The sequence below is a fragment of the Leucoraja erinacea genome, chromosome 2 (assembly GCF_028641065.1).
Source record: "Leucoraja erinacea ecotype New England chromosome 2, Leri_hhj_1, whole genome shotgun sequence".
NCBI classification, from domain to species: Eukaryota; Metazoa; Chordata; class Chondrichthyes; order Rajiformes; family Rajidae; genus Leucoraja; species Leucoraja erinaceus.
This window is the reverse complement of record NC_073378.1, coordinates 46,846,754-46,874,550: the sequence shown is the minus strand read 5'-3', so window position 1 is coordinate 46,874,550 and position 27,797 is coordinate 46,846,754. Positions and strand designations below refer to the sequence as shown.

The 27,797-nt window shown below is 40.7% G+C and overlaps 1 protein-coding gene across 1 annotated transcript in view; it reads right to left on the bottom strand.

Moving 5' to 3' along the window:
* LOC129709723 (tomoregulin-1-like) overlaps nt 1–26,794 on the bottom strand; it is a 232,574-nt gene extending 205,780 nt beyond the window's left edge. Inside the window, exon 1 of the mRNA XM_055656260.1 lies at nt 26,136–26,794. Within this exon, the coding sequence (XP_055512235.1) occupies nt 26,136–26,313 (178 nt within the window). The 5' untranslated portion in view covers nt 26,314–26,794. The remainder of the gene's footprint in view (nt 1–26,135) is intronic.
* Between the last annotated feature and the right edge of the window lie 1,003 nt (nt 26,795–27,797).

Sequence of the window (27,797 nt, the reverse complement as noted above, 5' to 3'; positions counted from 1 at the left end):
GAGTCCTTAGGAACTAGGCAAAATTGACTGAATTTAATTAAATCTCCCAATTTAAAAAAAAAATTACTTTTTCTTTAAATACCTTCATATTCAACGTTAACATCCATCTTGATTCTAGAGTTTCACCATGCTCTTGAGAAGAAATTCCTATCCACTTCAGTTTCCTTATTGTGTAACTATGTTTGCTTGTTCAGGACACTCTCACCAGACAAACATCTCAACATCTACCCTGTCGAGACCTCTTTGGATATTAAGCATTTCAATAAAATCACTCCTCAGTCATTTAAATTGCGATGAACACAAGAGTCATTTGTTAGCTGTTTATGACAGGACAACCCTCTCATCCAAACTTGGTCCAAATTTTAATCTGGTGAATCTCTTCTGGACTGCTTTGAATGATAGTGCATCCATTCTTAAATAAAGGAACCAAAACTGTACCTATTGCTCCAGGTGTAGACACACCAACATTCTCTACAATATAATAATACTTTCCTGATAACGCAAGTGTGCAAGCCAAAGTAACATCCTGTTGAAACTCTTCTGCACACTTTCCCTGCCTCAACTACCTCTCCTGGTAGGTCATTCTATACACCGTGGCACCATACAATGGCTGCCTCGCCAACAGTCTGTCTCGTCCCTCTCTTTCTTTGTTTTTTTTAGTCTGTAGTTAAATGTTGTTTTATTGTTATCTTTAATTTTGTATTATGTGGGGGGGTGGATGGAGGATTGGGAAACTTTTTTAATCTCTTTCCTTGACAGAGATGCAACTTTTTTCTTATCGTATCTCCATATGCACTACAGCCTAACATCGTGGAGCTGGCGGCCTCTTGCTGGGGATCGACTTGGGGAGCTCCAATCACGGGAGCCTACGGATTTAACATCGTGGAGCTCGAGGTTCCTGGTTAGGGACCAGCTTCGGGAGCTCCAAGCTGCAGAAGCTTCGACTGCCCCGATCACGGGAGCTTCGATCGCCCCGATATGGGGACCTCGATTGCCGGCTGCGGGAGCTTCAATCGCCCCGACTGCGGATGGTTCGAATCCCCCGACCGCGGGAGGAAAAGGAGGAAAGAAGATAAGACTTTATTGCCTTCCATCACAGTGAGGAATGTGGAGGAGCCACTGTGATAGATGTTTACGTTAAATTTTTATGTGCTTGCGTGTTTTGTTGCTTTTTTGGTATGACTGTATGGCAAATCAAATTCCTCGTATGATTTACATAATTGTTTTGTTTTCATATTTGGCTAATAAAATCAATTACAATTACACCACCCTTTGTGAATGGCAACAATTATTTTCAACCATCTCAGTTAATACGTAAAGTATCACAAGTAGAATGAATTCACCTGATATGTTTACTCAAGAAATAAGAAGCATTAAAAGGACTGGAGGGTGAAAGGTATGCACAATTGTGGATTATTTTATAAATGCTATGGATAGATGATTTGGTAAAATTAGCCATAAAAATCTGGTTATGTCATTGGATTTTTTAACTGATATAAACAATGGTATAGAAACTTGCAACTACATCTACGTAACTTTAATTATTTAAAAGGCATAAATGGAAAACCATAAATTCACATAAGTGTTGCATTGTATTAACTTGGCATAAATAATTGATTTTACAGACTACATGATCTTTGATATAATTCTTCACTGGAAAACCAAAATGGTTGGTTGCACATTAATCACTTCACTCACTTAAATTCCAGGTGCATTCCTTCATTGTCCTCCTTCAGGAGTAAGTCATTTTGATCTATCCTAGAATCATATCTTGCTACTAACCTTAGGGAATCAAAACTTTAAAATGTATTACAGTAGATCTAGTGAATAGCTGGGTTGAGGCAGGAAAGATCACGTGTATAACATGGAATTTGGAATACTGAATTGCCTTTATGTAAGAGACATGAAACTATTTTAACAAGGTCAAATTTTAATTATTTGAGTTGAAAGATCTGGACACAAAAATAATTGTCATCTTGCATAGAAAAATTGCCCACTCTTCCTTGCTCGCTGGAAAATACGTTGCTTTTAGGAAGTTTGTAATGTTTTTCCTGCCTCAGAGTCTAGCTGTTTAACGCTCCTTGAATATGGATTGTGCAAGCCTAAAATGCAATAAATAGGAGCAGGAATAAATAATGGCAGGTTCAGCTTCATTCCTTGACCCTGCCACTATTTATAGCTTCAGCTGCATATGAAATATCTTCTAGTAATCCAAGTACATATCCAATGGTGCTCATTTATCCACTGCCTATTTATATCATCAAAGGGCTTTATTAACTGGTAAATATGGCTTATCTTTCATAAAATTATGTTGATGCCATTTTGGCATATGATTTTGTAAATGTCCTGTTATTACTTCCTTAATAATCGATTCCAGTATTTCTCAATGGCAACTAAATCCTGCCTACTCTTTCCCTCATTTCTTGACTCCTAATAGTTCTTAAGGTTTTCTTTAGAAGCTACACTTCAAAAAGTCAAGAGCCACAAATGACAAGAGATCATCATTCACCCAGAATTTCAAGATCGTGGAAAAATACATTTATTTTATTTGTGTGAATTTGATATTTTACTATTCTTAATGCAGTGATTTATCTTTAGAAGTTTTATTAATTTTATCATATATTAGTAATTAGTCATTAGTTTATTGACACATTTGCCAAGGTGCAGTGAAAATCTTTTGTTGTGTGCTAACCAGTCAGTGGGGAGACAATACATGATTACAATCGAACCATCCACAGTGTACAGATACATGATGAGGGGAATATTGTGAATAACATTTAGCATAACATAAGATAAATCCAGTAAAGTCAAAGATCAAAGATAGTCCGAGGGTCTTCAATGAGATAGGTATAATAATTCCTCTCACCACAGAGGGTTATTTTCTGGGGAAACCATAGTAAAATACTCATGAATAAATTGTAAGGCTAACAATGTGAAAATGCAACTGTTCAGCAGTGATACACACCCATAAACAAGTATCCACATACATAGGAACTGCAGAAGCTGGAAAATTGAAGGTAGACAAAAATGCTGGAGAAACTCAGCCGGTAAGGCAGCATCAATGGAGCGAAGGAAATAGACAACGTTTCGGGTCAAAACCCTTCTTCAGACTTCTTCCCTACCCTTCAGGTCTGAAGAAGGGTTTCGACCCGAAACGTTGCCTATATCCTTCGCTCCATAGATGCTGCCTCACCCACTGAGTTTCTACAGAATTTTGTCTACCTACAATTATATTTATTTTTGTTTAATTACAAATCTGTTTCAAAAAGTTTCTTACTGTTTCTTGATAGTAAAAGAAAATTCATATTCCTTGACAGCAGCGTACTGTCAAAAGCCATCAGGATGTTATGGAGGTGGGGCTTCTTGAAGTCATCCCAAAGCACAGAGCAAACGTCACTCATGAGATGTCTCTCGAGTTCTGAGGGCGAGCTCAATCGACCCTCCACTTGTGGAAAAGTAAGTCCAGATGTGTGGAAAGGTAAGGCAGGTCGTGGAGATCTCAATAATAATTGACTAAGTACTTTCCCTTGGAGATTCAAATCAAATCTCAGATGTTGACAATGAGTAAAATGTATATATCAAAAATTCCATTCCAAAAAAATCTTTCTTGAAATTTTGACTGAGGTTAGCTTTGCTGTGGTGGCATCAACATATCTTAAATGTTGTGCTGTGAAAACTAGCCCACCCGACTGAAATTTCACGATCACCACGATGATGGCATGCTCATCGAAATCTTTGAAAATGTGACATAATGGAGTAATGAAATATATTATGAAATATGACTGCAAAAACTTTTAGTGAAAATCAATTCAAATGTTGTACAATTTATCAGTTTTGAATTGTCAAAATTACAAATGAATAGCACAAATTGGAAGAAGGAATTAAGTAGTTATGCCTTTGAGAAAATAAAAATCTGGTTTCAGGGTTTACTACAAAACTGAGGGTGAATACAAAGTAACAAAATAGGCTGGGAGATAGTTCCCCTTGGAAAGTGAAAGTTAAACCAAATTCAAGAAATTTGTAATAACGAGGGATAAAGCAAACTCGAATAACATCATTCATCTTCCGTCAGGGCATCCTGAAGCTTTCTGCACTTGATAACAAATTGTCCAGCTTTAGGTAGCTCACTCCTTCTTTCCATCAGTAACAGAACTGGCCATTTCTATCTATCATTTTCCATGATTTTGGCTCAAATTATTTTTTTCTAATATCATTCTGACCTGCTGCTTACCACCCCAAAACATTAACTCAGTTTATTTTTCCACAGATGCAGTCTGAGTCAGCATTTTCTCTAGTTTGTTTCAGATTTCCAACATCTGCAGTTGTTTTATTTTATTTTTTTAGCTTTTGCAGCAAATTGACATGATCTCACACAGATATTCCCAAAAAACTTGTTACATTTACGAATGATTAAAAAAATTATGATGCACGAGCAAATTTAACCATGCACCGTTTTACCATTTGAGGAAACTGCAAATCATTGACAGTGCATGTTGCAAGAAAACTGGCATTCCTCTGCCTTAAAGGGCACTGACTCTGACCACTTGGAGTCTCTTGTCCCACCTCAGTCTATTTGGTGTTGAAATGCTGGTCCATTCTATTGTCCCCTCCAATTGGTTATGGAGGTCAATCATCCCACCCCCCAAGCAATGCAGTGTGTGTTCTTCGGGATTGTGTCTTAGGTCACTTTCAGCTCCTTCAGTGACCTTTTCTCCATCACAATGTCTGAAGTGGCGTTGTTCACTGATGATCTCCGAATGTTTACTTCCATTATCAGCTCTTCAGAAAATGAAATAAGCAATGCCTGCATGCGGCAAGACCTACATGACACTCAAGTATGGGCTGGTAAAGGACGTATAATACATGTCACAAAAGTACTCGGGCAAAACCATCTCAAACAAGAGAGATTCTAATCATGTCCTCTTAACATTAGGCCCACTCCTGTCATACAGAACATAGAGCTAGAAAGTGCGTACCACCCGACCCGGAAAGAGATATTTCCTCTCTGTAATCAAGCTTCTTAACATTCCTTCCACAAGCTAGGGCGGAATCCAATTCTCATTTACCCCGTTACATACATTGGACTTTGTCTCAGGAACTGTTTCACTACCATGCTGAGAACTGTATTCTACAGTCTATATCTTTCTATTCACTATACTTTTTGTACTTGAGTTTGGCTTGATTGCATTTACCTATAGTACTTTCCAACAAGAATAGATAGCATGCAAAACAAAGCTTTTCATTGTCCCAAGGTACACGCGTCAATAATAAACCAAAACCTAAATGGAAGTATCATTGTTGAATTCCATCCATGTACGTACCCAATGTCTAGGCTATACACAAAAACACTATAACCAAAAGTGTGTCTGATCTCCTGTGACCTCAATTACATCCTCGGGGATTGTAAAGGAATAGTTACCACCTGGAAGAGTGCAGCTCCAACAAAATTCAATAAGGTCAATATCATCCAGAAAAAATCACTTTTGATTGGTATCCCATTTCCTCCAACGCCAATACAACATGGCTGAGTGTAACCAATCTATAAAATGGTCTACTCTACACTGAGACCACATTCCAAACCCAGGACCTCTACCACTAAGAAAGAAAAATGCCCAGGCACATGGCGACACCAGAATTTATCATAGAATTAGTTCTGATAAAATTTCATGCATTTGAAACATTTAGTCTGTTTATTAGTTGAATGGCGACACAAGGAACCACAGATACTGTTTTACAAAAAAAGACACAAGACGCTGGAGTAATTCTGCAAGGTCAGACACCATCTCTGGAGGACGGATAAACTACTTTTCTTTTTGTTTGATGTGCTGAGTATTTACAGCATTCTCTGCTTTAGTTTCAGATCCACAAAATTAGCTTCCCAAACACAACCAGAAGGTTCCCCTCCAAGTCACACACAACTGTAATTTAGAAATATATTGCAGTTCCTCTCCTCAGTCACCACAACACAAAACATACTGTCTTATTCTGTTTTAAGCAAGAATTAGAAAACTGTATTCAGTTCTAATTCTCTTGATGTGGGGGTAGTGGGTCCCTGGAAACACTGCAAGGAAAGACCGAAAGATCAACTCCTAGTTTTTCAACAGCCTTGATGTTTCAAATGAACTTAAACCACTGGGTCTACTTTAAAAAAGCACGGTGTAAGAATTACTTGATTGAGGCTCATTAACTAATAAATGCGCTGTTATTTGCTTTGGTAATTGAACCCCTTGCTGAAAAAATAAGAACACATCCGGATATTTATGGTTATAATACAAAATACTCAAAGAATAAAATATCCCTATATGCCGATGATGTACTACTGTACATCACAAAACCACAAATTAGTATACCAAACATATTAAACTTAATTGAGGACTTTGGATCCTTTTCAGGATATAGAATCAATTGGAACAAAAGTGAAATTATGTCGATAAAACCAAAAGACTCAACACAGCTTCGGAAATTTCCCTTTAAAATAGCCACAGAAAAATTCAAATATTTGGGAATTGAAATTACTAGAAATTACCAGGATATGTTTAAAGACAATTATAATCCTTTACTCAAGAAATTGAATAATCTGATTAAATTCTGGAAAACACTTCCGATGTCCTTAATAGGCAGAATAAATGCTATTAAAATGGTTTTCTTACCACAAAGTCTATACCTATTTCAATCAATACCTATATACCTCCCAAAAAAGTTTTTCAAAAAATTGGACTCAGACATTACAAATTTTATATGGTATTATAAATCCCATAGAATACAAATAGCACACCTTAATAAACGAAAAGAGCTGGGGGGTCTAGCGCTCCCTAATTTTATGTATTATAACTGGGCAGTAAATATTAAAAATATGATTCACCTGCTGGACAATTCTGCACAGCAGGCGGACTGGATGGTAATGGAAAAAGGGGACTGCTCCCCGAGTAGTATAGGAGCGACCATCCTCTCACCAACAAATTTGAATAATAAAAATTATAATAAAAATCCAATTATACATAACACAATAAGAACATGGAAACAAATAAAACAGACTTTAAAATTAAGAAACCTATCTCTTTTAATACCAATAGTCAATAATCCATCGTTTAAACCATCAATCATAGACAAATCATTTATACAATGGGAAAGAATGGGAATTAAAACGCTCGAAGATCTGTATGAATTGGGGAATTTACTATCATTTCAACAACTACAACTGAAATATAATTTGAAAAATAACCAATATTTTAAATATCTTCAAATTTGTGATTATCTGAAAAAACACACAAAAGACTATCATAATATGTCTTCCGACTTATTGGATGAAGCAATGAAGACCAAGGCGGAATCAGCTAATTTAATATCGTACCTATATAATATCATTTTAAACATAGAAATACCCACAACAGATGGAATTAGAAAAGATTGGGAACAAGAATTAGCTATAAAAATCTCAAAAGAGACCTGGGATAATCATTTACTACAGGTGCATAAATGTTCGATCAACGTACGACATACGCTCATCCAATTTAAAACATTACATAGATTATATTATTCAAAAACTAAATTAAATAAAATCTTCCCTAATGTTTCACCAATCTGTGATAAATGCCTATGTCAAGAAGCTACCATAGCGCACTCTTTTGTTTTTTGTACAAAAATCCCAAAATTCTGGTATGAAATATTTGATATTTTTTCAAAATTGATCAAAATAAAACTGGTACCAAAACCAGAATGGATTATCTTCGGAATATCGGAAGGTAACCCTGAATTAAACGTGTTTCAGAAGAATTTATTTAATTACGGGCTAATAATGGGAAAAAAGCTTATACTTAAATTCTGGAAAAATGCGCCGACACCAACAATAAAAATGTGGATATCAAATATGTTTGAAACATTACATCTGGAAGAGATGAGATTCCTCCTAGCAGGTAAAGCAGACCAATTCCAAAAGACGTGGTCTATGTTTCTGGACCTATTACAAGTATGAGGTGCAATAGTAATCTAAAAAAAAAAACAAATATATAAATAAGCGGAATCAGGACCTGGTAACGGGAGGTAAAATAACAAAAACAGACTTGGTTGGTAGTCCCCTTTCTGCGGAGTTTAATGTTATAATAGAGCGATTGTTTCTACTTTCTCTTTCTCTCTTTTCTAGGGTCTATTTTCTCAATTTACTTCCTTCTCTAACTTCTTTCCTAAGGGGCTTTCTTTTCCTTACACTCTTGCACTGCACGACTCTCTTGCACTTTCTTTACTTTCCTTACTTCTACCTTTTTCTTAAAGCTCAAAAAAAAAAAAAAAAAAAAATGAAGCGGTACAAAAAATGTATCAAGATATATGTGTTGTGTAGAATTGTAATTTACCGTACTTCTAATAAAAAATAAATTAAAAAAAAAAAAAAATTAACTAATAAATGAATTAAATTGTACTTGCACACAACAAATAATTCGACTAGATAAGGCAGAAAAGATTGAAGGTCCTTTTTGCAGAGAAGATTAGCGTTGAAACAGTTACCAATATATGCAATGTACAGTATGTTGGTGATTTCTTTTTCCCACCAATTGTGTTTTATGCCACCTTTAGAAGAGTATACAGTATATCTCTAGGTAGGTGGGGAGTGCAGTAATTGTGATCCACTAGGAGGCAAGATTGTATGAAACAGAATAGATGGGCCAGTTGCTCTTTCTTTGCGTTTTGAGTTTTGAGCTTGGTTTATTGCCACGTGTGCTGAGGTACAGTGAAAAGCTTTTGTAGCGTGCTAACCTGTCAGTGGAAAGACAATACATGATTACAATCGGGCCATCCACAGTGTACAGGTACATGATGAAGGGAATAAATAATATTCTGTTGTGCTGCAGCAAGCAAGAATTTCATTGTTTTATCTGGGACATCTATACTGCTGCCAATGCATAACTAAACCTCTGATCTTGTGCTCTCCTGGTTTGCACGGTTTTTCTATTTACATAAAAACGGTACGCGATAGCGCTACGATTTTTCGCCAGCTCACTCACCATTCTCCTTTGCCATGAGTGCAACAAGTTTTGTTCCGATCGGTGGTATTTTCTTCAAGCTCTCCCCCCCACACCCCCCTCCCGCCCACACTCCAGCACTGCTGTAGCTGCTGGTACTTCCACGCAAATCTGATGCCTGGCTCTGAGGGCGCCGACGGCTGATGTTCCTCCGGGGCACGCAAGAAGGGAGAGGAGCAGCAACCTCGTAATCTGTGGAGGGAGAGCGGGGGAGGAGAGTGGATAGAGGGAGGGGGGGGAGTAGGGAGGGGAGAGGAGTTATGGAGGGAGGGAGTGACTGAGGGTAGGGGAAAGGAGAGGCGAGGGAGGGATTGGGGGAGGGTAGGTAGGAGTAGAGGGAAAAGAAGAGGGAGGAGGTGAGGAGGGAGAGTGGGGGAGGAGGGGGAATACAGGGAGAGGAGGGGGAGTAGAGGAGGGGGAGTAGAGGAGGGGGGAGTGGGGAATAGAGGGAGAGGAGGGCAGTGGGAGAGGTGAGGAGGGATCGTGGGGGGGGGTAGCGGAGGTGAGGAGTGGGGGAGGTGGAGGATAGAGGGATAGGAGGAGGTAGGGAGAGGAGTTAGGGAAGGAGGGAGGGAGGGAGTGACTGAGGGTAGGGGAAAGGAGAGGGAGAGAGAGGTGATGGGGGATTGGGGAGGGGAGGAAGAGAGGGAAAATAAGAGGGAGGGTGAAGAGAAGGGGAAGAGATTGCTAGAGATGATGGGAAATGAACTGCGTATGTGCAGCTGGGGGCTATGGGTGAGTGGTGGAATATTGCATTGGGGGACCAAGCCTCCTGTGTGATAGGGACCCAACGGGTCGCACTTAGTCTCGTATGACAATAAAACACTCCTGACCATTGAATAACACGACTGTTGGAGTAGAGATTTAAAAGAATTGAGCGAATGTTATGCATGACTGCAGACCCACTTCTGCGACTAGCACATAAACATTTGTCTGGTTTGGGCGCCATCGTGTAAGCTTGCTTTCATGTTTGCTTGTTCTGGGTGAACTTTTACAGAAATTCTTGCTGAACACCTCTGAGTTGACGGGGTACATGAGTGTTACCAACAGTAGGACAAGCAAAGGTTGCAGATTAGAGATGCTGATCTTAAAATTTGCAGCCATAAAATGAAATAGGTGTAACATTTAAAATTCATCTCATGCCTGAAAGAATAATAAGAGTTACAGCCTTGGAGTAAACCTGAGTAAGCAGCTTCAAAAGTGAACAAAATGAACTATAAATCCAAATGCATCAAATGTCTACAGGGGATCCCCACATCATTTGCCAAGAGACTGCTAATGCTATTTCACTGGAGTTTCTGCACATCTCCTGATGAGCCATGATCTTATTAAATGGTGAAGTAGACTTGAGTGGCTTAAACCTACTCCTGATTCATGTCTATGTAACATTTCATTGTGGCTGAGAAAGCACACCACCTGCCACATTGAAAAAAATCTTCTATTTTATGACAAATGGATTTCAGCATGGGTAAGTGAGAAATCATCGGTTGTGGATTTAAGTAAAATAAAATGCAAGACATTTTAAATGTATGTTTCGGAATTTAAAGCAGCAAAATGATTTTGAGAAGTCAAATCTACAGGCCATTAAAGCCAGTGAACATCAAAAAAACTGTTTTTTACAGCCAGAATAAAACGTGTAAATGAACAAATCTTTGTACAGACAAAATAAATGCGAGTCACAAAGTGCTGGAGGAACTCAGCGGGTCAGGCAGCCTGATGCACTAAGTTCCTCCAGAGCTCCAGTGTTTTCCTCAAGGTCATAAGGTCATATGGTGGCATCCCTTGAAGGGATTAACAGAAACCCGTTGAAAGTTTATGAAGACACAGTGAGGTCACATTCAAACTGAACGAACAGTACCTCATTTTCTCCTTGGATGGCCTACAACCCATTATCAGGAAAATGTAATTTTCCAATTTACGCAGAAAATCACCCTCCCTCTTATCTACCCAGCTCCTAACATGCACATCTTTCTTTTCAGTCCTTCTGTTCCCTTCACCTATTTCCTTCCCCCTCCTCCACTTGCTCATCACCCATCCCTCCCTATTATGGGAATATAATTTTTCTTCCACCAACCTCCCAGCACCATGTCGCTCCCATCTACCCACCATTCCTCCCACTTCCTTTTTTATTAACTTTCCACCATTAGCACCCCTTTGGCTGCTCCAAATAAGGTTACTATAACCACCCTTCTCTCCCAGTAGGACTCATAACCATTCAACCCTTCCTCATCTACATCCACTATCCTCTTGCTAATTCTTACCCCATCCCTTTTCCTCACCTGGAATCAAATTTTCCCACTGTGAGGGAAGGCTCTAAAATGCAGTCATCCTCCTCCGTTGTCCTCCGTTGTTCACCCGTGGTCGGGGGCTCCCGAACCCCTCGCAGTCGGCGCCACAGGCGGCCCGATGTTCAGGCCCTCTCGCCAGGATGATGGAACTCCAACGTCAGAACGGGAGAACCACCTCAACGGCATGGACATCCGAATTGGCCACTTCCTCCCGAATCCGCGCTGGTCAGAGATTCAATGCTGGCGGCCCTCGGCAAAGTGTCCCAGGACTCCCCGATGTTGGTCAGCGCCGCCCACGCTGGGCGCTTCCAAACCCCAGCTCTGAGATGTTGATGCAGCAGGCCCAGCACTCCCGAGCTTCAAACGACAATCCAGGTAGGCATCGCCCGCTCCGCGGTGAATCCAGTGCTGCGCCCCCGCCGCTGAAGCTTTGGTCCAGTCCCCAGCAGGAAAGTCCGTGCCAATCCAGTTGGTAGGCTGCGAGGGGGGGGAGGGGGGAGGGGGGGGGGCGGGGGAGCAAGGACGCGACTCGGAGAATAGTTGCATCCTCGCCAGGAAGTGACTGGGAAACAGTTTCCCCCTTACCCTACCCCCCTCCCCCACATAGAAAAACTAAAGGAACCTCCAAAAACACACTTTTAAAACTAAAAATACAAAAAAGATAGAAACACAGACAGACTGTAGGCAGAGGCTGCCATCAATGTGGCGCTCCTAGCGTGAGTGATCGGAGCAGAATTAGGCCATTCGGCTCATCAAGTCTACTCTGCAATTCAATCATGGCTGATCTCTCTCTCCCTCCTAACCACATTCTCCTGTCATCTCCCCATAACCTCTGACATCTGTACTAATCAAGAATCTATCTATCTCTCCCTTAAAAATATCCACTGATTTGGCCTCCAAAGCCTACTGTGGCAAAGAATTGCACAGATTCACCACCCTCTAAATATATGTCTCCTCCTTCCTAAAAGAATGTCTGAGTTTATGACCTCTAGTCCTAGACTCTCAAACTAGTGGAAACATCCTCTCCACATCCAGTCTATCCAAGCCTTTCACGATTTTGTATGTTTTGTATGTAAGGCAGAACATTTAACCCAAGATGGAAAAATTATATACTGGAGGGCATAGCTTTAAGGTGAGATGGCAAATTTTATTTTGCATGGAGAAAGGTGCATGTCTGGAATATGCTTTTGGAGGTGGTGGTTGAAGCAGATATGATAGTGGCATTCAAAATACATTAGAATAGACAGGTGGACATTCAGGGACTGGAGATACATTGTGTACAGGCAGATAAGAGTGGGCCATGGCATCATGTTCAGCACAGACATCGTGTACCACAAGACCTGTTCTATTATATGATTTATGTTCAATTCTGAGTGCAGAATATAGTTTTCAGCATTGTAGCGCAACAGTTCTGGAGCACAGATTCACCACCCTCTAAATATATGTCTCCTCCTTCCTAAAAGAATGTCTGAGGTTATGACCTCTAGTCCTAGACTCTCAAACTAGTGGAAACATCCTCTCCACATCCAGTCTATCCAAGCCTTTCACGATTTTGTATGTTTTGTATGTAAGGCAGAACATTTAACCCAAGATGGAAAAATTATATACTGGAGGGCATAGCTTTAAGGTGAGATGGCAAATTTTATTTTGCATGGAGAAAGGTGCATGTCTGGAATATGCTTTTGGAGGTGGTGGTTGAAGCAGATATGATAGTGGCATTCAAAATACATTAGAATAGACAGGTGGACATTCAGGGACTGGAGATACATTGTGTACAGGCAGATAAGAGTGGGCCATGGCATCATGTTCAGCACAGACATCGTGTACCACAAGACCTGTTCTATTATATGATTTATGTTCAATTCTGAGTGCAGAATATAGTTTTCAGCATTGTAGCGCAACAGTTCTGGAGCCAAAGTCTGACAATAACAGATATCAAAATAACAACATTTATACATGAACAAAGTTATACATATACAAAGTTGACTAATCTGATCTAACTTTTTTCTAAAACATTCTATTCCATCATTAGAGAAAATGAAAAAGAACCAGTTGCCATTCACAACACAATTTTATGACTGGAGATAAGTGGGGATTAGGTTCTTCCAGCAGCAGCGGTAAATCCCTCAACATTATTACAGCACCACAGATGTTATAATAACTATGTGTTAGCTGTTCACTTTGACGCAACTTTCCACATATGCTTGATTATTTAGTTACCACTGCTTTGACATTTGATGTATATTCCACTAACTATACATGAAAAGAAGCAATGCATTAAAATATATATACTTTGCCACAGACAAGATCTATGTATTTAGGGCACAACTTGAATCTGGTATTTTCTAAATATTCCATTTCAAAGCCAGCAATTTCAATGAAAAAAATATCTAAAGCGATCTTTAATTCAAACCAGAAAAAACATGCTGAAATTATCAGCGTCTCTACATTGCACCATGATAATATACAAGCAAAAAGTAATGAATTTTCCTTGAAAAGTTTCATCTCCATTTACCGAATACACTTGTGGCAGATTTACTGGAGTCTGTAACCATTATGACAACAATAAAGATATTTTTTACATTAAACTTTCTACTGGTTTTATAACACTGGCTCATGAATGTGTTATATTTATAAGGAAAATATTCCATTTGAATTTGCCATCAAGTATAATAGTAAAATTCCAAAATGCCGTCTCGTCATTGTCAAAGATTGTCACGTCATTACATTTTCCATCATAAACAGATAATAGAGAAGTAGTCTTTATTTGTCTTTGGCAGGGAACTTCCGAGATTTGCATGTACTGTAAATCTCTTGCTCAGATTTATAGTTAACATAACTCATTCATTCATTAAAATTGGATTTCAATCAAATATTTGTTGCACAGAAATCTAGAAACAAGATCGAATTTTTAATACTGTGAAATGATACCAGGATCCTAAATCATTTAATCTTCAAATAGCATGACATTAGCTGCCTATGACCAAAATAACGTTTTGGCACTTAAAAAATCTGAAGATCTATTTCAATTTGATGCAATATCCAAAAAAGGCTAGTATAAATCTCACTGGACTTTTTCCAAATCATAGAAACATAGAAAACAGGTGCATGAGTAGGCCATTCGGCCTTCGGCCAGCACCACTATTCGAAATGATCATGGATGATCATCCAAGATTTGTACCCTGTTCCTGCTTTCTCCCCATATCCCTTGATTCCTAAGAGCTATATCTAATATCTTGAATACAATAAATCCTGTATGTTTGTATTCAGAACATCATAATTTCATCAATTCTATGCACGTTCCTCAGCAAACAAAAAAACTGACAATGTAACGGAGAGCAGTAACTAGAAAATTAATATAAAGAGGATTAGATTCAGAATAATTTACTTTCTGTCAGTAGCTTTCACACACAAATATTATGGTTAAAAAGATGTATTTGAAAGAGTATTTGATCAAATGCATTTATCTAAAATACATTATACTGAAGTGAATGAGCTGTGCATGAAAATCTTTTAACCAACATGGGGTTTGATCTTGCATGCATTTGTTACACATGCTTTACTCAGTAGAGTCTACTGAAATGAGAGGTGTATGTTTCGTCGCAGAAGGGAGGTTAATGAATTTCATTCAATGTGTAGCATGGTCTGGTGACCTCCTGCTAATGAAATGAAACACTGCCCGATGTTCACCTTGTACATGACACAAAGAAATCTAAAAACTGACAAAATGTTTACACAGAGTAATTGATCTTATAAGTGCATCGAGAGGTTCGAATAAATCATGAAACGTGGAAATTATATTTTTAAGATTTGCAAGTAAAAATTGATTCCTGTGGCTAGGTAATGGTAGTTTAGTTTAATTTAGTTTAGTGATACAGCGCGGAAACAGGCCGTCCGGCCTACCGAGTCCACACCAACCAGCGATCCCCGCACATTAACACTATCCTACACACACGAGGGACAATTTACAATTATACCAAGCCAATTAACCTACAAACCTGTAGGTCTTTTGGGTGTAGTTAGATACGGGATATCCCGGAGAAATCCCATGCAGGTCAAGTGGAGAACATACAAACTCCTTACAGACAGCAGGACCCCATAGCAGGACCTCATTGAACCCGGGCCTATGGCACTGTAAGGCAGCAGCTCTACCGCTGTGCCACCATGCCGCCTCTATTTATCCTATTTTGCAGCAGATGTTCCTTCATATAATGAGCGTGGCTCCTATTGTATTGTTTCTTTTACTGCATGACCAGTGCAAGTTTAGGGCACCTCAAAGGAGGGCATAAATAAATCACATCCCTGAGAAGAAACAGACTTGATTTTCAGCTGCAGGCCATTGATACTGGTTTGGCCAGCTGTGGGTTGTGAAAGCCCATCAATATTGTCCACAACATCCAGCAGATGCAAGGAGGGATGGATGTTTGCTTCCTGCTGGAGGGGTGTTATATCAGCTAGACAACCTAGATAATTGTTGTGAAACTCAGAGACGCAATTTCCAAAAGTAATTCCAATCTCTTATTTTCTATTGCCCATAGAAATGACAGGAGTGTATACAATGCAATTTCTGACACCTATGATGCAAAATAGGAAATGCGGTTGTAGAATGTGATTTAATTATCAAGGACAGCACAGAAACATAGCTGTAGAGCTGCTGCTTCATAGCACAACAGACCCGGGTTCAATCCTAACCCTGGGTGCTGTCTGTGTGGAGTTTACATTTTCGCCCTGTAACTGTGTGGGTTTCAGCCGGGTGCTCTCTTTTCCTCTCACAGACATGTGCATGTGTTGGTTATTGACCACTGTAAATTGTCTTGAGGGTGAAGGAGTAGATGAGAAAGCAGAGGATAACATAGAACTAGTGTTAACGGGTGATCAATGGTCAACGTGGACTCCGTCGGCTGAAGGGTCTGTTTCCATGCCGTATTCCTAAAGTAATACAAATTGCCCAGCAATGAAACAGCAAGTGCCCTGTTCAAAACTATCACAATTCTCTGTGTTGATAACAAGGTTTAAGATATTAATTCTATAGCTGTAGCCATACTAACATCAGGCTTTGCAATTTCAAACTGTGCTCCCTGTTTACTAATAATACAATGTACATGACTCTAATTCAAACAATCTGTCCCAGGTATTAATCAGGGTCAAAATTAGAATGAAAGATTATTTTTCATGATGTGATTTTCTCTTTCTGCCTACATTCTCCTTTGGTTGACTTTGCTTCAATTTATTTTTTTGGTATCCTCTCTCACAAATATTTTGTACTGTTTCTTATCCTTTAGATTGTCCTTGACTCATACTTTCTCCTCTTGCTTAATTCTTACATTATTCTTGTCTATTTTCTTCATGTTGCCTCTTAAAAGTTTCCCATCAATCGCCCTCCCCTCTAGGAATCGCTCTTTGATTGCTTTTTACTCTCTCTTTCTCTTAAGGTATTCGGCCTTTCTTTTTGCTGGTCTGGTACTTCCTACATTATTCAAAACGTTTTCTCCATTTTTATATTTCTATTTCTTTCTGTTCTGATGAATGATTTCAGACCCCAAAAGTGAACTGTTTTACATTCAACACATGCTGCCTGATCTGCTGAGAGTCTTTATCTACAATGAGAACTGGAAGTTAACCTATAGCTCAAATGTTTGATGACTGAAGTATTTCAGGAGAGAATTGTAACTGAGGTTAATGCAAGGCAAAATGAACCAGATATAAATGCACAGACTTAAGGGCCGTCCCACGAGCATGCGACTCCATGTGGCAAGCGCGGCCTAACGTGGTTGCTTGAGCCGTACGGCCTCCCGGGGCCAGTCCGACCGAGTTTCTTCCCAGAGGCCATTCGGACTGTAAACACCTATTTCACCAGGGACTAACTCTACTGAACGTTTTTCCTTCCATTATTTATTATGTAAAAGAACATGTGTGTTATGATTGTGTTCATAGTTTGTTTGGTTGTTTGTCTTTTGCACAAAAGTCCACGAGCATTTCACTGCACATCTCGTATGTGTATGTGACAAATAAACTTGACTTGGCTTGACTTGATCGTCGGAGCCATATGGAGATGTGTGGAGCTGGTCCCGACATCGCGCGGGGCTCCGAAAAATTGACCGTGTTCAAAAATTCCACGCGGCAACGGCCTACTAGCCCGCAGCCGCCTCGACGCCGTACGCACCGCCTCGACGGTCGTGCGCAGCGTCTCGACGCAGTACACAGCGTCTTGACACCATACGTCACCGCGGACTTCGCTCGAACTTCATGTCACTCACTCGACCTCCGCGCGGCACCCACTTCCGGTTTGGTCGCGCTTGCCGCATGCAGATCGCATGCTCGTGGGACAGGCCCTTTAGTTTTTTGTTTGGTTTGTTGTCACATGTACTGAGGTACAGTGAAAGGCTTTTTTGTTGTGTACTATCCAGTCAGCAGAAAGACAATACATGATTACAATCAAACTGCCTACAGTTTACAACATAGTTATAGTATGTCATGAATGATTGCAGATCCATTTCTGGGACCAGCACACAGAGAGTCACCAAGCTTGAGCACCATCTTGCTTCAGCCACTTAAACCCATCAGGATGGTTATGGTTACATTTCCCCCTCCATAACTCCCTGTATTTGGGTGAAGGCAGAATTGTAAATCATCTTCTTCTCTCGGCATGATGAAACTGGAAATCCCACTCTAGGTTTGACACAACAAAGTGAAGGTCAGCCAAAGGAAGAATTCTGGAACTGGGGACTCAATGCAGCATGGACGGTTTAATTATTATATTAATATTATGTTTCTTGTATTATTTATTTTATTACGGTATAATTTGGGTGCATAATATGATAATAGTGAATTTCCTGTGATGTTGTGCTTTTTGCATTAACCAACTAAATGATAAAATTATGCTGTAACATTACTAAAACAGAGGAATATTTTCATAGATCAAAAGGAATTTTGGAAACAGGTTTTCAGCCTAATGTGTTTTTGCTGGTCATAAATGACCTATCTACCCTAATCCCATATAGCAGCGCTGGGTGCATATTCCTGCAGGTCACATATCTTCAAAACGTCTCATAGAAACATACAAAGATAGAAAATAGGTCCAGGAGGAGGCCATTCGGCCCTTCGAGCCAGCACCGCCATTCATTGTGATCATGGCTGATCGTCCCCAGTCAATAGCCCGTGCCTGCCTGCTCCTCATATCCCTTGATTCCACTAGCCCCTGAGCTCTATCTAACTATCTCTTAAATCCATCCAGTGATTTGGCCTCCACTGCCACCTGTGGCAGGGAATTCCACAAATTCACAACTCTCTGGGTGAAAACGTTTTTTCTCACCTCAGTCTTAAATGGCCTCCCCTTTATTCTAAGACTGTGGCCCCAGGTTCTGGACTCACCCAACATTGGGAACATTTTTCCTGCATCCAGCTTGTCCAGTCCTTTTATAATTTTATATGATACCCCCTCATCCTTCTAAACTCCAGTGAATACAAGCCTAGTCTTTTCGATCTTATCTCATTTGACAGTCCTGCCATCCCAGGGATCACTCGTGAACCTACACTGCACTGCCTCAATCACAAGGATGTCCTTCCTCAAATTAAGAGACCAAAACTGTAGACAATACTCCAGGTGTGGTCTTACCAGAGCCCTATACAACTGCAGAATAACCTCTTTACTCCTATACTGAAATCCATTTGTTATGAAGGCCAACATTCCATTAGCTTTCTTCACTGCCTGCTGTACCAGCACGCCAACTTTCAGTGATTGGTGTACATGGACGCCCACGTCTCACTGCACCTCCCCCTTACCTAACCTAACCACATTGAGATAATAATCTGCCCCCTTGTTTTTGCTGCCAAAGTGGATAACCTCACATTTATCTATATTATACTGTATCAGCCATTCATCTGCCCACTCTGTCCAGGTCACCCTGCAACCTCCTAATATCCTCTTCAGAGTTCACACTGCCACCCAGCTTTGTGTCATCCGCAAACTTGCTAATGTTGCTTCTAATTCCCTCTTCCAAATCATTAATATATATGGTAAACAGTTGCGGCTCTAACACCGAGCCTTGCGGCACTCCACTCGCCACTGCCTGCCATTCTGAAAAGGACCCGTTCACTCCTACTCTTTGCTTCCTGTCTGCCAACCAATTTTCTATCCATGTCAACACCGTACCCCCAATACCATCCAGTCTCCTGTGCGGGACCTTATCAAAGGCTTTCTGAAAGTCTAGATACACTACATTCACTTGCTCCCCTTCATCCATTTTACTTGTCACATCCTCAAAAAATTCCAAAAGATTAGTCAAGCATGATTTCCTTTTCATAAATCCATGTTGACTTGGACTAATCCTTTTACTGCTATCCAAATGCCCCTTAATTACCTCTTTAATAATTGACTCCAGCATCTTCCCCACCACCGAAGTCAGGCTAACTGGTCTGTAATTCCCCGTTTTCTCTCTCGCTCCTTTCTTGAAAAGTAGGATAACATTAGCTATCCTCCAATCCACAGGAACTGATCCTGAATCTATTGAACATTGGAAAATGATCACCAATGCATCCACTATTTCTAGAGCCACCTCCCTGAGGACCTTGGGATGCAGACCACCCGGCCCTGGGAATTTATCATCCTTCAGTCCCATTAGCCTACCCAATACTATTTCTCGCCTAATGAAAATGTATTTAAGTTCCTCTACCCCTTTAGATCCTCTGGCCTCCAGTACATCTGGGAGATGGTTTGTGTCTTCGTTAGTGAAGACAGATTCAAAGTACCTGTCACTTTTTAAAGTACCTCCAAACACTTTTTAAAATGTCATGCAAGTCTCTGTCACTATCATACCTTTGGATAGCGAGTTCCAAATACCTATTGCCTCCCATATAATATACATATTTCCCCATCTTGTTACACCTCCTGAAATGCATTACTTCACATTTCTCCAGGTGAACCTATTTTCCAAATTTCTACTGAAATGACCAAAATCTGTTCTTCTCATTGTCAAATAGAAAGTCAATGAGAGAAAGGGGGTGGAGGGAGTGGGGGGTGGAGGGAGGAGGGGTGGAGGGATGTGGGGTGGAGGGGGTGGTGAGGGGGGATGGCAAGGTGGGGAGCAGAGGGGGGGGGGGGAGGAGAGAGCGGGGAGGAGAGAGGGGGAAGGGTTGGGGATGTGGGGAGGCTGCTGCTCTATGTAGGTATGTTACAAAACCTACCTGAATCGTCCTTGAGAATCTGTTCCAGCCCCGTGTGTGTGATTTTGGCGCTGTTTAGAGGGGGCGTGTTTAAAACGCGATTTTTACTAGGCTGTTGCAATCGAAAATGTTCAGCCTAGTAAATCATTAACGGAGAATCGCTGAAAGACCCCGTCGCAAAAGGTATTATTAGTTTTTATGGCCTTGTATAATAGTTATAGTAGTTTAAAAATCACTCTCTAAACCCGCGACCTCTCGCAGCCCCAGGGTTTTATAAAGCAAACAATTAAAGGTATGTACCTTATTTTTACATTAAAAGGGGCTTCTTAAGAACCCTGTATATAAAGTTTTCTATAGCGAGTAGTTCATTTTGGGCTCTTTATATCCTGCAGTATTTTTCTGGGCATTTGAGGGCACAAATCCAGCGCAATGTGAACGTTCTAAACCAGCGCGTTCACAGGAACCCACTAGAAAGCCGATTTAAATTGACTTTAATTTACAGCAATTGAACACTAAATTCCTTCCATTTGGCCTATAAATTGATGTAAATGAGATTTAAAAATCATGTTTTATTGTGAATTATTTGTGAATATTATTTGGACACTTAGGCTATTTAAAAACATTAATCATTTATTAAGAAATGGATAGATGTTTAGATCTAGTAAATTGAAGTTTGAAATTAGCTACAATTGGGTAACTAACTAATTATATGCTTTAATTTCAGGTCCTCCAAGTAAGATTATTTTATATTTGTTTCAGAATGGTTCAATCTATGATAACTGAAAATTTCATTCAGTTCTCTTAATTTTTAAGAAGGTTATGGGCTTTCGACTGTCCTCGATCACAGCTTTTTTGTTATGTCCATAGAAAATCAATAGGGAACAAGATGCTAATTTCCGAGTATGAAAATGGCCATAACTTTTTTATTACTTGAGATATGAAAGTGAATTAGGTGTCAAATTAAACTTATTGTTATGCTTTATCTGATGGGATAAATTGCAGACTTGATTTTTTAAATCTCAACATTTTGTAACATTGCTACTCTATGACATGGGTAGGTGTTGCCTCTACCCCCTCCCTCTCTGCCCCCCTCTCTGCCCCCCTCCCTCTCTGCCCCCCTCCCTCTCTCCCTCTCTGCACCCCCTTCCCTCTCTGCCCAACCCCCCACTTCCTCTCTGACCCTCCATCACTCTCTGCCCCCCCTCCTTCTCTGCCCCCCCCCCCCCCTCTCCCAATCCAATTTGAGTCTACTGGTTGCCAGTCTCCATTAGCAATGAGAATGCCCTTATGTCTGAGTCACAACTTACAACCACAGGTTATCGGCCCCAAAAACCAAATCATTTACTTTTTCCAATTGCTTCCATTGCCCCCTGCTTAATTTGAAGCATTACTATGGCTGTAAAAAGCTATTTCCTAATGATCCTAGAGAGTTCCTTAAGATGGTTTGTTATGTTAAAGGTACCTTATGTAAACTAGCTGTTATTGCTAGGTATGCTGCGCCATGTAAAGGCCACAACGGAACATCTGATAACCCTGAGAGGTGGACAGGGGTGGGGCTAAATCTAAATTAATATATTGAGAATTAGGATGTTACAGCATTACTGTATAGTTTATTATTGTTATCGTGCAATAAAACTAATTTTGGTCAATATTGCTTTCAATTTTAAGGAATAGAGTGTTCTAACTCTTCTTAAAGATCTCTGTCATTTATTATCAATGTTCTATTTTTCATCCCTTGTCCCTTTCTTCGACATCTTGCCCCTTATTATTTTGTCGTCTCACCAATTATATTCTGCTTATCTCTCCGCCTTTTACTTTCTTTTTGGGGAAGAGTTACCCACTGAGATTCATTTCCTTCAAAGGCTTTTATGACACCACACTGTTTATCTGCAATAAACACATGCTACATAATTCTATAATGCATGCATAGTTATAAATAAAAGCATTATTTTTATAGTCCAAATTAATACCACTGCACAAAATTGATTTAAGTAGATAACAATTATTGTTAATATGATGGTAATCTATATTGAGTAAAAATTATATCATTACTACTTTTTTTCAAGTCAGATGTTTGAATTTTTTTTTTATGTTTTTGGTCTGAAGACTACTTTACATGGATCTCACATTAATAATTTGTGCATAATTTTCCCAATGGGCCTATACAAAGGTTTTGCAATTCAGATCTGAAAGATATATCTTGTTTTTTCCGGGTCTTCAAAGCCTTAGTTTCTTCATGACTTTCAGAAGTCTATCCAATGTTTTTTTTAATAAGTCCTTATGAAAGCATATATAGAAATAGGATTAGACCGATTTAGTTGAATAGCTAACACTGGCAGAAATACAATGCACTGTATAAGCTATAAATTTGATGAAGTTAGTTTTCAACTTGTGAACAATGGGCAAGCAATATTGTAGTCTCTTCCTTCAATATGATACCAAAAGAACAATAATCACAAAAGCAAAATACTTAGATGACGAAAATCAGAATCTAAATATACTCAGTAAGTTAGGCAGCAACAAAAAGAGAAAATGGAACTGGCATTTCAAGCTGGTGACATTTCATTTGTTCTCAGGAGGTTAATAACCTAAAGCATTACGTCTCTTTCAAGATCTGTTCCTTGTTGTGGATGGCTTGCATCAGTCTGGTTTAAGCCAATTGATGGCTGTTCAAACTATGCCAATGAGAGGAGATGAGTTCATCAAAACTGTATTGGGTGCATGTTGTTCCAGTACAAATAGACCTACCCCAGGCAGCTGAGAAACTGTCACTCAAGATCAACTAAAACAGAGATAGAAGAATCAAGACAAAGAAAAACTTGCAGCCATATAGTATCTTTGATTATCGGAGGATAGGAAACAAAGTAGCAAATTTGTTCACAAGCTCTCATCAAAACACTGGTTATGTTTGTTTCTGAATGAAGGATAAATACTGGGGGCAGCCATGGGGAAAACTATCCTGATGTAGGATCTTTTACACCAGCTGACAGAGCAGCCAGAGTCTCAATGTAGAGATGTATTCATTAAATTCTATACTGGGGTGCCAGTGCAGAAAGAACAACTCAGTAAATTTTGGAAAGTTACCTTCCTTCTTAGATCGGAAATTAAGAATAAGAGTCATGCTATAATTCTGTTCATTACTCACAGATTCACAGGTTCACAGTCATAGAGTGCAGAATAGGCCCTTTGGCCCAACTCACCCTTGCTCCATTTACACTAGTTCCACCTGCTTGCATTTGGCTCATATCCCTCTAAACCTATCCTACCCATGTACTAATCTAAATGAGTCTTAAACGTTGCGATAGCACCTGCCTTAATTACCCCCTCTGGCAGCTCATTCCATATACCCACCACCCTTTGTTACTGTAACACAAATTTTCTTTTTTACTTTTCCTGAATTCAAATGGACTAATCCCTTCATTAACCTATGTTCAAGAACTTGGTTTGCAATTTGCTCCCAAAGTGTTTGTTTACTAATTCTTGATAAAATGCATGTCCAAGACATGGAAAGCTTGAGAAGGTGGAAAAGGTGGAAAACAATGCAGTTTCCTGAGTGGACAATCGTTTGTCTTTGTCTTCCCATCTCAGCCTTTGTGTCATCAACACAGTTATAATAAGTTCACCAAACCTCTCCTCACTCATTCTGACTGAACTGCTAACTTCCTGGCCTAACATGGTGCCTTCTTCTCCTTCCTTGAAACTAGAACCTATTGCTGAGCAACTTTCCAGCTAATTTTCCCTGGGCTCAGAACTGGGTTCCCTGGATTCACTGTGTCAATGATAGTAATGACCTGGGGTTCTTTGTGAGAATGCATCAAATTCATGCAGAATTAATGAAATGCTGGATCACTCTGATACATAGTATCCCTAAATAATGATATCCACCCAAAGGGAAATAGCTATAAATTGCAACAACACCTTGATCAATTTACTGGCGGTTGATTAAAAGTCAATTTGCCGATCCATTGTTACTTTTTGGAGAGAAAAAAAATGAATTAAGGAAGAAAGTTATGGATTGACTGTAATTAATGATTTATAAAGGACAAAGAAAGACACAGGACAATTGTTAAAGTACTGACACCAAAATCTCTCTATTCTGTTTAATTTGTTACTTTTCCAGAGTAGCGTGGCTCTTTGTATCCTGGAATATACGAGGTAAACTTGACAAAGTTAAATGCCTGGAGTGAAGCGACCACTGAGATGACCATGGTAGACAAAAAGGCTGGAGAAACTCAGCGGGTGAGGCAACATCTATAGAGCAAAGGAAATAGGCAGCGTTTTGGGTCGAGACCCTTATATGTCCCCTGAGATGACCATTATATGCTCGATGATGATGGGACATATAAATAGTTTGAGGATGGAGCAAAGACCCAGCAACCAATTTGGGAATAAGGTTCGAGAAAAGTCAGCAAACTAGAGTTGAATGATTTTTAGTCTGTTTTTGTTTTTCAGCTATCATGCCTAGGGAAAAAACATTATCATAAGATAAAAGTTTGGTTTTGAAACATTGTTCACTCACACCAATGTTTTCGATGATTGCTTTTACTATGGGATATGATTTTTTAAAAATACACCAATTTTGTCTGAATTTTGTCATGAAATGTGACAATTCATTAGGGATATCACTGGTTATTATGGATTTTCTATATTGCAGAGTAGGGCTCATTTCTTCGCGAATACATACTATTGTAAATAAGCATATCAAAAGCGTCAGAAAGAGCAACATACGTTAATTCTCAAACACACTCAAATCATTCAAGGCTCCAACTAAGTATTTAATCTTTGCGTTTCTATTTCATTGATTCTAAAAGACACACAGTTGAAACGGACTTTGTACGAATCCATTTAGCTATCAGTTGCATTGTGCCTCACGTCGTAAAGCTGAGTTCGCTACAGATCAACGGGGTCGTGGTGGGCTGGCGAAAGGGGGGTCGTTTAAAGGGTCTCTACGTTAAATTAACCAATAATGCTCCGACGGAAAACTAGTTCACACTCTACAGACAAAAAAACGGCTTAAGTTGAACAATGATAAGCAGAAAGTCCCTTTCCAAAACTGAGTGCAATCACCGATCTACAAAATTCAAATGGCACAATGACTGATGATTTCACCACGATGCACGATTTCACTGTCAGGTGCACGTAAAAAGCCTGGTATAAACATGTCTAAACAGGGGACCGACCCAAGATTTCTCGTTCAGCTTCTTTTTTTTTTTTTGCTCTTTATGAACAAAAATAAATGAAACCTTTTGTTAAATATTTAATAGTGAAGGTCACGTGAAGTCCCAGGGGTGGGTAGGGGGATGCTCGATCTTTCAATCTCATCGCTGGCAAAGGGAGGGTCGGGGATGATGGGGGTGGGGTGGGTGGCATTCTCCAGGCGATGTTAAAGCACCTGCTACTCCCTTCTGCAAGATCCATTCAAAGGGCATATTAATGCTCGTCGGCAACATCAAAGCACCCAAGTGCTATCTTCGATCTGTCCCCACCCCCCCCCCCCCCCCCCCCCCAGGAACCTACAACTGTCCCCTTCACAACACCAACAAGAACAGTCGCAGTGTTAAGTCCAGTTTCCACACGCGTTGGTCATTTAACTAATTCCGACCGTCTTTGTTCTCAGACGCCGAACGGAGTCAAAGCAAATGTTGCTCCCACTCTTTTGTGTCTCACCCACCTGAGCAATTGGCTCCCCTGCCTTTGCCGCTCTGACACTCGACGCTGGAGAGCGGGTTGGCGGGCAGCCCCGCCGGCAGGCTGCCCAGAGCCAACACGGCGAACAGCCAGAGGCAACAGCACGCCGACGGTCCGGCTAACGTGCGCTGGGATGGGGCGAGCAACTCTGACACCACCATGGCCGGAGCGGAGCGGAGATGAGCCGCTGGCTGAAGGCGAACAAGCTGGCGGCGAGTGGTCGGGGGAGGGGGGACGGGGACACGGGGCAGGCGGCGGCTGTTCCTCAGCCAACGGGAAGAAGCGGTCGTGTTCGCCCTGCCGCTGCCGCTTCACTGTGTGCGTGATCGGGACACGCCGCTGCCCCTTCCCGATCCGAATTCGTTCAAGCAGCTCCTCAGCACCCTCTCCCTGATTTGAGGTGGACGATGTTAATGAATGGTTCAGTCCTCCTTTTCTCTCCCCCCTCTCTCTTTCTCTCCGCCCGCTCCTATCAGTGTCACTCTCACTCTATTTCCTCGGTTGTATCTCGCTGTTGCATTCCCCACCTCGCAGCCGCACGGGGCGATTTCAGGGGGACTGAGCCACGGAAACAACAAAGGAGACGTCGGAGCTGGGGGTGTGTGGATGGGAGCGGATCACATGATCGCCGGGGGGAGGGCACACCAGTGGACACACTGACAGCCACCGAAACACCAAGCAACCCATCCCCATCTGCTCGCCTTAACTTCAGAGCCCAGTGTCAAAGAATAACACAGAACCACCATCCTCCCCCCGACTTCTATGTGTGGCCGGGGCAGACAATAGAAACCGGCTATTGGTACCATTAGCTACATTTCTTCCCGTAAATGAAACATTATTGTTCAAAGCGTTCGGAGCTGAACAACGGGACAATAGGTGCATGCATGGTGGTGACACAGTGATGAAGTTACCGGACTCGTAACCCAGAGATCCGGACTCACACTGGGGACACAAGTTCAAATCGCATTTTCAAATCGCATTGGCAGCTTTGGGACCTAAAATCTGCACGGATGATACAGCAGCACCAGCGACCCGGGGTTCAACCCTCACCTCTGCTACTAGACTTTATACATTCTCCCTGCAGCCGTGTGGCTTTCCTCCGGATGCTCAGGTTTCCTCTCACGTGTCTGTAAATGTTTTCTGTAAATTACCACTGGAGTGGAATAATGACAACACGAAGGTAGACACTGGAGTAACTCAGCGGGACAGGCAGTATCTCTGGAGAGAAGGAATGGGTGACGTTTCGGGTCGAGACCCTTCTTCAGACAAGACGAGCTGTACTCTCATGAGGGAATGTTGCAAAGGGGACATTGGGACTGGTGGGGTTTCTCCGCTGAACTCCCACATCTGCTCGAAGTGCCGAAGGGCCTTATTCTATTTCGGATTAGCAACTAGGTATTGCTGGAATCCATGTCACTGGACGTGGATATGGATAAACAGCAGCGAGAAGACGGAGCCACTCATAAAATCATCACATTTCAGTTAGGGGTATAGAGATTCAGCGAATCCTCTATACGCCGGTCTGAAACGCCACGATTAGTAATTAGTAACTGAGAAGCAAATCACTTTGTGCGTATTGAGCAATGTATTGAATTACGGAGTCAGCTTGCTTTTCAAAATATTGATATAAAATTCCCCATATAAA